At 39.9% G+C, this 12,437-nt stretch overlaps 1 protein-coding gene and 1 long non-coding RNA gene across 4 annotated transcripts in view; one reads left to right on the plus strand and one right to left on the minus strand.

Moving 5' to 3' along the window:
• The window catches only part of RASGRP1 (RAS guanyl releasing protein 1), an 85,978-nt gene that overhangs the window by 73,068 nt on the left and 473 nt on the right, over positions 1 to 12,437 (minus strand). For all 3 annotated transcript variants that reach the window (XR_012903418.1, XM_075927038.1, XM_075927039.1), the window contains exon 2: positions 9,414 to 9,592. Coding sequence is in view for 2 of the 3 variants with exons in the window: in XM_075927038.1 (XP_075783153.1) it covers positions 9,414 to 9,486 (73 nt within the window). In the remaining variant the exon portion in view is untranslated. The remainder of the gene's footprint in view (positions 1 to 9,413; positions 9,593 to 12,437) is intronic.
• The window catches only part of LOC112547395 (uncharacterized), a 151,143-nt gene that overhangs the window by 66,315 nt on the left and 72,391 nt on the right, over positions 1 to 12,437 (plus strand). The gene's annotated exons all lie outside the window — the stretch shown is intronic.

The following is a 12,437-nucleotide window of genomic DNA, read 5'->3' on the forward strand; positions in this document are numbered from 1 at the left end:
CAGACCCTAGATCTGAGCCTATCAAACACTGGAACCTCATGCCCTCAGCCCCTCACATACCCCAACCCAAATTCCTGCACCCTCACTTCCGCAAGCCTGTGGCTTGCTTAGTATCCCAACACTGCCCAGCCTGGAACCTCCTCCCCAAGCCAGTGTCCCCTTCTCCACCTCCTCCTGCATCCAGATTTCCTCCCAGAGCTTGCACCTCTCACCCCTTCCCACACCCAAATCCCTCATTCCCACCCCAGAGCCTACACATCCTGTCTCAACACAGCAAGGGTCCAGCTAGACTGCAGGAGTTTTTCAGGATTCTGGAGATATCCCAGAAAAACTCTTGTGCATCCAGGGTTGCGTTTGTTCTTCTGCTTTTTTAGTGGAAGAGCAAACAGGCTCTTTTGGTCACCCCTATATTCCTCTTTCCACAAGGAATAAGGTGGCTTCCAAAAGAAGGGTTTTTTTTCTGACATTTGGTCCAGTGTAGACAAGCCAAATGTTGGAAAAACCTCTTCCTACAGAATAATAATAATAAAAATATAAGCAGCAGTATAAGGATTGGGGATAGCAAGTGATAGAGAGGAGGAGAATAGAGAGGGCGGGGCTTCAAGGAAGGGGCAGGGTGGTAGATCTTGGCTTGGTCTGTCATTTAAAAAGTGATCTTGGGTGTAAAACGGTTGGAGACCACTGATTTAGGGTATGGAACAGATCCCATGTTAGGAGAGATTTACTGGAACTTTTCAGCTTAGAAAAGAGGAAGACTAAGGTGGGGGGATATGTTTGAGGGCTATTAAACATGACTGGTGTGCAGAAAGTAAATAAGGAAGTTTAATTTATTCCTCACAACACAAGGACTAGGGATCACCCAATTAAATTACTAGACATCAGGTTTAAATCATCAAAAGAAAGTACTACTCCACACAATTCCCAGTCAACCTTTGGTACTCCTTGTCGGAGTATGTTGTAAAGGCCAAGACTATAACAGAGTTCAAAAAAAGATGTAGATAAATTCACGGAGGATAGGTAAGTAAGGTAGTAAGCAGAGGCATGTGCGCCCAACAAATTGGTGGGGGACACAATTCCTCCAGCCCTAGGGCCTGTGAGAAGTGCAGAGCTCCTCCTGTTCAGGGCTGCAGCAGAAAACAAATTCCTCCAGCCCTGGGGCTATGGCAGAGGGAATAAGAAAACTCCTCTTCCCTGAGGCTGGAGGAGTTCCTTCTCCCCACCACTGCCCTTTGGGAGAGGAGCGCTCTCACTCTCCCTCTCCCTGCAGCAGCTCCAGGGTTTGAGGATTTTGTGTTCCTTGCTGGCCTGGGGGCTGGAGGAGGGTTTTTTTTTTGGGGGGGGGGGAGAGGGGAGAGCAGAATTCTGCATCCCTCACTGTTCTCCCCCCCCCCCCCCCCAACGGTAACTTTTACATTCCTGCACTGGTCCCTGCCAAGGACTAACAACATATGTTTTTTAAAAACTTGGGTTTACGCCCTTTTGTCTTTACTGATGTATAAAGTAGGCCTGAAACCTGTAAATTATTTTCACGGCTTGTCTTTTTATCTTAGAAATATCAGGAATGTGAATTTTGGTCTTTCCTGGTTCTGCTGGAAGGTTTATTGGGAATTTCAGACAATGCATACTGCTAGTGTTTCCATTATAACTGAGGGGATGCAGTTGCCAAATCTTTAAAGCAGTTGCTTTCTCCAAAAAGTCATTTAATCATTGAAACTAACCACATATTAACAAAATCAAATAAAAACAGTTTGTAAGTAGTCCAAATAAACATTGTTATATTGTTTGGCTCAACTAACAAAAGCACTAGCCTGGAGCGAATGAAGCATTGAGTAAATGTAGGATTACTTGTTTTCTTAAACACTAAAAAGGGTGGAAGATAAAGGAGGACAAATACTGAACAAATCTTTCAGAGAAAAGAGACATACCTATTTTTTTCTCTTAATTCACCTTTAACACGTCTGTTTGCCAGTCTGTAAAACCAGAGCAAGATTTACCTTCTTGGAGGTGCTATAAATTATCAATCCTCTTCAAAACAATAGAAAAGTAAGTGCTATGGAAGCATTCTAATCTATAAAGCAGGTGCAGACAAGTTTAAATGTATTTAACTTATTTTGCAAAACACTTACTGGTAATTTCAGGGCATGGTAGAAAGGGAAGTACATTCCAACTGCCAGCACCATCCCCAGATTTGTATCACTATATTATAAGTATCTATAGAGTACTTTCGTTTACATAGGCCTCAAAGTGCTTCACAAAATATATTACTCTGACTCTACAATGTGTGCTTATAAATATATAACTTTTGCAGTGACTGAAGTGCTCTTTAGCACTAATCAAGCAATATTATAGCCGTTATCATCAGGAAGTGAAGGATAATCATTTGAAATTGCAGGCAGAAGTTGTAGGCAAAATGGAATTATCCAAATTAAAATTTGGTTGCAGTGCTGGGGTTACCACTTCTAGATATCTTGCATAGCACAATCTAGCTATGTGGTCAGAATCTTGGTTTTTGTGGTTAAAATGAAATATTTGATTATAGGAGTACTGCATATATTTGAACAATTATTTCCAGTGTAGTTTTTCACAGTTCGTTTTCCAAGCGCAGGACCGTACCACATAGTTGTATGTCATTGCAGAATGGTACATCTACTAAGGGAAGCAATGCATTATGCAAGGAAGTGTATTGTGCCTGTATGGACATTATGAGTCATTCTAACAGGCACCATTTTGTCCATCAGAAGATGACTGAAGTGTAGAAAGAGATCTATAGGTCCTTCCATTCCAGTAAGTTAATGTATTTTAATAGTCTTTCCATAATTTTTTCTTTTATTTAAAGCTTTAGTAAAAGAAACAGCCTTAAGGATATGAATTGACATGCATTTAAGGAAGCTGTTTCAAGCATCCTTTTTCTAATAAGCTTTCTTCTTTGCAGTTTTGAATGTACAGGTCTGTAGTGAGACTTGAAGGGTGCCCAGGATGTCAAGAAGAGATGCAATACAGGAACAGAAAAGCATTGTCTCATTAACACTAAAAAAACAAACTAACTAACCAACCATGTTCATAGGGCAGAAGTAAAGAATCATACTGAAAAACTGCTATGACAGAATGATGCATATACTATTTATTTCAAAGACTTAAGGTCCCTGCAGCTTCACTAGAGGAAGCCTGAACTGCTTTTTAAAGCACAACGCAGGGTTTGTCACATAAGTAAAAGGTGTCTGTTCATGTTATAGCACTCTAAGCAAGTAGACAGTAATGGTGAATCCTAGCCACAGAAAAGAGCTTCCACTGACCTCAGTGGGGCCAGGATTTCCCCTTAACAAAAGGGTGAGTGGAAGCCTCCACTTTCCACCAACCTCACCTTCCCCCAGGGCGGGTTGATTTAGGAGAAAGGGTGGGTTTTTAGACATTATAACTAATACATTTTTAAAGTAATGGTCAATTATACTACCTAATGCAAGTTAAAATAGAACTTGCCCTGTTTACACTAGAATTTTAAAACATGCTTCTAACATTTTTGGTAACACTTAAAATATTTCAGCTTACTCTAAACCAACCCTAGGCTTCAAATGAATGAGCTTAGCAGTTGTTAAAGCCTGCACTAGTTCTGGAACACATTAGCTGCAGTTTTCTTATGACATCTCAAACCTTAAACACGATAAACCCAAAAGGTAGACTTATCTGGGAGAGATACAACATCACAAATACAGGAAAGGATCAGGGTTCTTATAAAATATTTTACTTATACACACACACACACGTAAAAAACACCAGCTACCACAGATTTCTACATAATGGATCTAAAATCCCTCAATTCTGTGCTTATAATTACAGAAGAAGCTAGTGTAAACAGTGTCGTGAACAATTCACATTTCCGTACTCAGAGTAGGTAGAGCGGATAGACATGATCACCCAGTGACCATCACATTCTTTCAAGCTGTTGGCCAGCCAGTCTATTCTGTGAGAAGAAATATCACACTTTCTGGACTTAAAATATCAACATTGAGCTTCATTAATTTAAAATTAGATCATCTGTGAAATGCATTTAGCCCTTTCTGTGGGTGTGTCTCGACTACAGGGTTTTGTCGACAAAAGTGGACTTTTGTCGACAAAACTAAACCTGCGTCTACACTACCGCTGAGTTCTGTTGACATAACGTCGACAGAACTCAGCAGTTTTGTCGACGCTGGTAAACCTCATTTCACGAGGCATAACGCCTTCTGTCGACAGAAAGCGTTATTGCATGTAAACCGTCCTTGCGGCTACACTGCCATGTCGACAAAGCAGCTTGCTTTGTCAACAGAACTGAATGTAGTGTAGACGCTCTTTGTCGACAGAAGCTTTGTCGACAAAACTGCTGTCGACAAAACCCTGTAGTCTAGACGTGCCCTGTGTCACAGCTTGCTGCCTGCCTCATTCACAAGCAAAGATTTCTGTCAGAGAAGCAACTGAAAATGGAAGTGTCCTACTCAAGTTAGGACAAGTTATATCAGACACATATACTACTACCAGCACCACAGAACCAATACAGCTGAGGAAGAACAGCTTTTATTCTGCTTCAAGCATCAACAAAATTAAGATTTCAAGAATCTTTATTACTGGCAGAGAGGTAAGAGGCAGAACCCAGTTTGAGTTGCAGAGCCCAAGGCTGAGTTTGCAGGGTATCAAATGGAAAATGTTTCTTTTGACTTGAAAATTTAATGGACATGATATGAAAACATTGGATTCAACAGGAGCTTTCAGACCCATTGTCATTGCTGGTGAAACACTCTGTTATCTGTGCTTTTGAAATACACTTCTAATGAAAAGCAACCAAATTCACTCTCTCCTAAAGTGTTGCATCTTTACCCAGACAGTATTACTTTGGCACTTTCATTATTCCCAAACTCGCAGCCTCAGTCCATTTTGCCCCCTGCAACTTACTCCAACCCTCCTCCTCCTCTGCTCAGGATCTTGCTACATTCTTCAAAAAGAAAACTGGCATTATCAAAGGGCACCTTCCCTTCTCTACTCCCTTCACCACCCTCTCCCCATCACTGAAACTGTGATTTCTCTCATGCACTTCGTTCACTAATCCTTGCACTTGCCCCAGTGACAACTCATCCCAGCTGACCTCCCTCTGTGCAGTCTCATGCCTTCCCTCACATTTTTGCTTTGGTTCTGGCTCTCTCTTTCCTGATACTTGTCTGCTCTGAGATGTAGTGCTGTAGTGCATAGCAAGCCAGAAAATAAATCTACAGCAGCACTAACTACCACACGCTAAATCTATGTCTATTCTGTAGCTGAAAGCGAGCGTCCCAGCCAAGGTAGACTCACACTACCACGATGTTAGTTGTGTACTGAAAATACTAGTACAGGTGCTGTGACTTGGGCTCTCCAACCCAGCTTCCATCCTTTTATTCCACAGAAACAGGTCTCATCAATGTCTGCATAGCCTCTTCTGAGGCTCTTTTTTGAAAGATCCTGTAAACCTCATTTTTGGAGGACTACAGAATGCTTCGAAAAAAGGTTTTTTTTCTGAAAGAACCAAGTCCAGACAGCAGTTTCACTTTCAAAATACCTGTTTTCAAAAGAATGTGCGGCCGCCATTATGCAAATGAAGCGTGGGAAATTCAAATCCCAGCTTCATTTGCAATTTCAACCTGTCTAATTTACATCCCTCTTTAGAAAGAGGGATGTAGTTTAGACATGCCCAGGATATGTCTACTATTCAGTGTAAACCCAGGGTTCAAACTCAGATTCAAGCCTAACCACCCTCCATTACACAAAATCATGGTATCCGAGGGCTCAGATCCGAGGTGTTGGGACCACACAAATATGGCATGTCCAAGCCTGAGTCAAACTAGGACACAAGGATAAAGCCCCACTGATTTACAATGTAGACATAGCCTCACTGCACTCATGGTCAGGGAGCCCAGCAAAAGTATTCTATAATGCCATGGGCTGTGTTTTTCTCCTCTGGAAACTCACATTTTTCCTCATGCTGCATCTGAACAAAAAGCTAATGTGGCTACATTTTTGAAAGCCTTTAAGACATCTGGAATATGGGTGGATGGACTGATGCCCATATAATGGCACTGTAGATGCTGGGTTCAGTCATTCCTAATCTGCTACAAAGAAGCATAGATGCTCAAGCCATGTTAGCAGACCCTGGATTTATTACCTTTGAGTTCTACTAACTTTGGGCTTACATTGAAGTGTAGACATAGCTTCAGATGTACTTTTCCTCTTCAAACCCCCTCCTTCCAAACTAAAATTCAAATCTGTCTTTTCTAAAAACTTGTAGATGTTCAACTATCGCTTTATGCTCAACGTAGCCAAAACTGAGTTCATCTTTCCCCTAAAGCCCTCCCCACTTTCATCGTCAATACATACAACACTACAATCCTTCCTAACATTCAGGCCCATTATCTTTGACTCAGCCCCCTCTCTGCCTAAAATTTTGCATGAAGAGAAAAAAAGCAAATCTCCATGATCTGGCCCTTCCACTAAAAACTTGATTCAGACCCTCTTTATATCACACCTTGTCACTCCGACTTGCTCCTTTCAGTTCTTGGCAAAGGTCATCTTCCCCCTACCTCTCCTTACATGTATTCACCACACTGCTGCAAAAAGTCCACCTTCCTCAAACACTGTATCCCTTTACTGATTTCCCCATTTCATTTGCATAACACAAAAGAAGTGCCAACTACTTGTCTTCATTTTTAAAACTACTTGACTTAGCCCTGAGCTAATTATCATCTCTGATATGGCGTAGGGCTGTCAGCTCCCACGTACACTCTATTAGCACTCCCATCTTTTATTGCCCATTACATGTATCAGTTTTCAAAGAGTTTGTCCGGGTGCAGTACTCAACACAATGGGGATGTGATCCCTGATTGGGATCTCTACATGCTACTGCAAATATTAATGGCATGGCATAACATACAATATAGTATGTATTTTAAATTATGTGGTGTGCCTTCCTTTGAAGGTATTATATATTTAGTTTTCATAGCAGAGAACTTTCTCCAAGTAATGCTAAGCATTAGCTTTCCTACTGTGTTTCAAATATTAATTTAATAAAATGCAGCTCTAGCATTAAAGTAAAACAATGCACAATTTCTAGCATTAGATTTATTCAGGTGGTTATATATAAAACCTTACAAATCAGAGTGTTTTCTAGAGTGATTTTCAAACATGCAGAAGAAAGACATATTCCATCTGGACTAGTCTTGCGACTGTCCATCATATGCACTAAAATTTCAGGCATAGAGGGGACTCACTTAGTGACTGACTTGTACTAATTCAGCACCTTTTTTTAAACCCGAGAGAGAATTTTGTCTCCCCATTCCCTTTCCTGAAATGGACTCCAGCAAAGGCTATTTGCAAGATGTTTGTATTTAACCCCCAAAAGAACCCTCTGTAAGCAGTGTCTTTGTTATATTGTTGTGCCAGCCTCATGTCATGCCTTATCTAAATATTGCAAAGTCCCAAGATATTTTAAAAATATATACGTCAAGGAAAACAAAACATATGGAAAGGCTACTATTTGTATAAACTCAGTAAAAGGAAGAGACAGAAGTGCCTTTGGCTTATACAAAAATGTGTGGATTTCAACAGGACAACACAGGTCTCTCAAGCAAGCCCTTATATAAAATATACACATTATTATACACATTATCATTCATTTAGAAGAATTAAAATATAATTTTATAACACAAAATACGCACATTGACTAAAACAAATAGGAATACTGGATGAAATACCGGCCCACTGAAATCCATGAGAAACACCCCATTGAAGTCAGTGGAATCAATATTTCACAAACATTTGAAATAAGTCATTGCAACCATTTTGCTAGCTTAATATAAACAAGTAGAATCCTTTTCTTTTATAAAAATACAGGTACAAATTGAAATAAGCTTGATTAATGAGCTCAGATTTAAATTTAGGCTTACTTTAGTGCTTGCTTTGGCACAGTTTGTTCAAGGAGATATACACATTAGTTTGGTTGGGGGGGGTTGTGTGTATGTTGTTTTTGTTTTTTTGCAAGAGTGAAGGCTTATTAGTGATATAACAGCTTTTCTTAAATAGTAAAATTCAGGTTGTAGATTAAAACTGGATGGAGGAAAAAAAGCATTGTGAGTTCTATTCTTCTGCAGATATGTCTTCCCTTGCAAGTTCTTTGTAATCACTAAGTAACAATACATGCTTTCCTCACTGGAGTATTGCAAGGATTAATCATTGTAGAGTGCTTTGAAGAGGTAACGTACCATATCAATAGTAAGTATTATTTAGTTCCTATAAATCCTTCTCTGAAAAGAAAACCATGAAACTGAAACTCACCCTACGCATATGTACAAATACAACTTCTACTGCCCTATTTTTTAAATTTTTATTTTATTTATTTATTTATTTATTTATTTATTGCAATTGACAACAAATAGCTTTTTGGACATTTAGAAAAAATTACTGCCATACTCAGTTTAACCTGCATTTGAAAAATCCAGGGTCTTTATGTGTGTTTACAGCTATAAAAAGGTGAATTCTACACATAAATGGGAATGCACAAGCTTCTGTTAGGACTGAAATATCCAGCATATAGCATGGAAAGCTGCAATTTTGGCAGCAATAAAAGAAAATGGCATTGGTCGAAGAAATACATCATTTAAAAAAACAGATTATTAGAAATCTTTAAGTATTTTCAATCTTTATTCTGTGTAAAGGCTTAGAAGCCCTCCATCTGATTCCATAAAATATCAAAAATAACATTTGCTAATGAAACTAGAAAGCACCTTTTTCATATGTGTCTTGCATACGGCATACATTTCAAATGGTGCTCTTCAAAGTAGATATTATGTTGGTGAAAGTAAAAAAGTCATGAATAATTCATAAGATAAAAAGTACATGATTGGGCTTTTCACTTGAATCTTTTCTCTGTAAGAGCCGATTTTTAAAGTATCTCGTCTGATTAAATAACAAGCATGCATTCCTTCTTTACTGTACCTAGTCCACAGGTGCAGTAAAGAAGGAATTTCTAATTTCTGTTCTGATGATATAAACACTTTTAAAAAAACACAGTTTGTGAATACTGCACTCTCCATTTTGCAATGTTTTCTTGTTACACAGCCATCCAAGTGCAAAGAATTTTTCCATTATGCCATGGAGTAACAAAAAATGAAATGAAAATCTCTTAATTTCAAAATGCCTGGCAACTTTATTATACTGATCAGGAAGTCTTCCCCCCCAAAAAAGTGTAAATCATTCTAAATTCTTAGCATAGGACATAAATGTATAGCTCCATGCATATATTAAATCTCAAATACTTGACTATCTTTAGATGTCTCAGATTACCTAAACTGCCACTGTAAAAATATGTGAAAACATTTACACAGATGAAAAAAAAAAGAGTTTCACATCAGGACACTCACCAAAAGACTGAAGGCAGGTTTCAAGAAGGTTCTCCAGGCTGGCACCTTTGGCTAAGTGTCCCAAAGGCATCATTATTCTCAACTCAGTGACCTGGGAAGGATTTGAATGGGAGGCACGACTGATGGGCTTCAGTTCAAGTGCTGTTTTAGGGGCAGTGCTGCATCCTTTTGCAGGTTTCCTAAAGGAAAGGACAATAGTCAAGTTTCACACAAGCCTCGGATGCAGACTGGAAAAGGAGGAGAGATTTAAAAGGCAATTAACTCCCTGGAATTGGGTTGGTGAAAAACATAACCCTCCCACTTGGCAAATGCACCAAAGAAACCTCTTTATATAAACTATATTTTGCCCTGAAAATGTGGATCTTTACAGCATATGGTTATAGAGCTCTTCATTTTTAAAATATATACACTTTAATCTTAATGCAAACATCATTCATTCCCAAAGAAAACAACAGGCATTAATATAATCTGAACATTTATGTAAAAATCAAACAATGGATATTACAAACTGGGAAAGTATCCTAGTAATGACCTTCCAGTCTATGGATATTTACACGTGGGCACTATGGTGAAAGTGAATGGATTTAAGCCCATAATCAAACCCCTAAACAATTTGGTAAGGCATTTCATTAAAAAAAAACCTGTTAGGAAATGATAGAGCTCATCCCTGAAATAGCAGCATGAATTTATCATGGAATATTTCATAGTTATGTTTTGTCCCTACTCTTAACTGCTCCTGTAAATGTCCACTTATACTGAATTTTTTTCGCTAAGTTACTACTGAATGTATAAATAACTTTACTGGTCAGACTTTCCAAGGTGACCATTAGAATTGCACTCATAATTCTGCAAGTGCCTATTTTTAGACATGAATTTTTCACACTTTAAGGTTTTGTAGGTACCAAAAGCATCTGTGTTGCAAACAGCATTTGAGTGTTACCTTACTTGTGAATACAAATTACAATTTTCATGCAAACACAATAGATTCAGAAAGTACAAAATCACAGATAAGAAAATGTGTGCTCAAATTTGCATTTGCAAAGCTTCAGGCACCATTCTGAAACACTTTTGAAAATATGGCCCTATAGTTCCCCCAGTCAGTAATCACCACACCATTCAAAAAGATTCAGCTGTTCCAAAGAAGATAAGTTGCACCCACAAACCCTTCCTAAATAAGTCACTGAAACATCTTCTGAGAGAGAAAGTTAAAAATCATATTTTTGTTGAATTTTACAGATGGGTAAGCAAGACATAGATGGCATTGCCTGGAACAAAACTCGGTACAGTAAGAAGTAGTGCAGAACTCCTTCATGGACAGTTTCAACCCTGCAGTGACATTTATGTTTTAACCCCATAGTTTTAGGTGCAATTCAAACAGTTTTTCATAACCAAGGTACTTAATATATTAATGCAATTTAGCAACAGCCCTATAGGGTAGGTTTTAGAGCAAAACTGTTCCTGTTGTAAATCCGCACTTTATATTACCAAAAGGAAAGACATGCTACAGAGGAACTGATTTTAATGTCAGAGCTGAAAGTAGCATCCAGGCATCCCTGACACTGGGTCTGGGCACCAAGGGGAGTTATGCCTGCCTGATAAAGAGTATACCCCCTCCTCCATAGTATTAGCAATGAATTTCAATCCTTATCTGCAATTAGGTGATTGCAGTCAAATTTCTATGCCATCAGAGTGCTGTGTAGAATACTCCATAAAACTCATTTCATTTGTCATGTATAGCATGCTTTAAACCAGATCTCTAGAAATGCAAAGCTAGCCTATGATGGTGCTGATAGGGCTGTTCAGCATTTGCTCTATCTATTCCTTTTGAAGTTAGAATTCACCGCACAAAATATATCAATCTGTATTCTATTTTGTCTTAAGTTTTCCTGCTCTTAGCTCTGTTGTGTGACCTCAAATTCTCATTTTATGGAACAGGAAGGGACCAATCAGCTTACAAGGTGCTCTTTGCGGATTCCCTTCAAGCTAGGCTGCTACATCATAACATTATAATCGCAGGGAAACAAAAGTTACATGTAGCAGGTGTATTATTTTGGTTGGTGCGACGAATGCACTCAGAAATGAACAATGCACAGAATAAAGACAATCCCACCCCATATTGCTTACACTGAAGAATGGGGAACCTTTTTTGGGCCACTGACCCTCCCAAAAAAAATGAGTCAGGGACATCACACAAGTGAGAAGCAAAAAAAAAAAATCTCACTGACATGGCTTTCCATTAGAGCAATGCTCCCCACATTCCCTGCACACACCAGAGCCTAGCGATGCCCAGACTAGTAGATTTTGTGTGCTCCAGCCCCACGGAGAGGCTGAGGGGGGGGGGGGAGATGAAGGGGGAAGGGGCTGGAGTGCTAGCACAGGCTCCCCAATGCTGGGGGAGGAGACCTGAGCCTGGGGAGCTGGACCAGGCAAGCCAGTCTGGACCCGGGCCTTAGATTTCCTACCCTTGTTACAGCAAGGCGCTTTCTGCTGGGTACAGAGGTTAACTGATCAATGACATTATCTGAATTCATCAACTAATTAAAAAATATCTCCACTCAGAGGAGTTAGCATGGAAGGGAAATGGAAAAGAACAGGGTTTTTTCCACCCTGGATTTCCACTGCCAACTTTTGAAGGGAAAGAGAAAACACGAAGTAATCAATGTGAGCTTATGGGCTAACACCCAGCGCTAGGTGGCGTTTCCCACGTGGGAGCGCTAGCACCAAAGTTGTTTTCTCGGGTGCCTTTTCTTGACACCACCCTCCAATATAGACTAAAGCATGGTCCCCCAAAGGGCGAGGTGACTCCACGGGCTCTGTCATTCCTGCAGCAGCCAGGGAAGCACGCGCACGCCTTAGCAGCACGCCTGCTAGGGCACAACCCTCAGGCATTCCCAGCCCAGCCCGCTTTGAAAGCCGGCAAAGTTAACAACCCTACTACTACCTTCAAGATAGCATCTGCTGTCCACCGCATTCCCGGCCCTCTGTGCCCCGGGGTCAGTGGGCAGGAGAGCGAGGGGCTTTACA

The sequence above is a fragment of the Pelodiscus sinensis genome, chromosome 4 (assembly GCF_049634645.1).
Source record: "Pelodiscus sinensis isolate JC-2024 chromosome 4, ASM4963464v1, whole genome shotgun sequence".
NCBI lineage: Eukaryota > Metazoa > Chordata > Testudines > Trionychidae > Pelodiscus > Pelodiscus sinensis.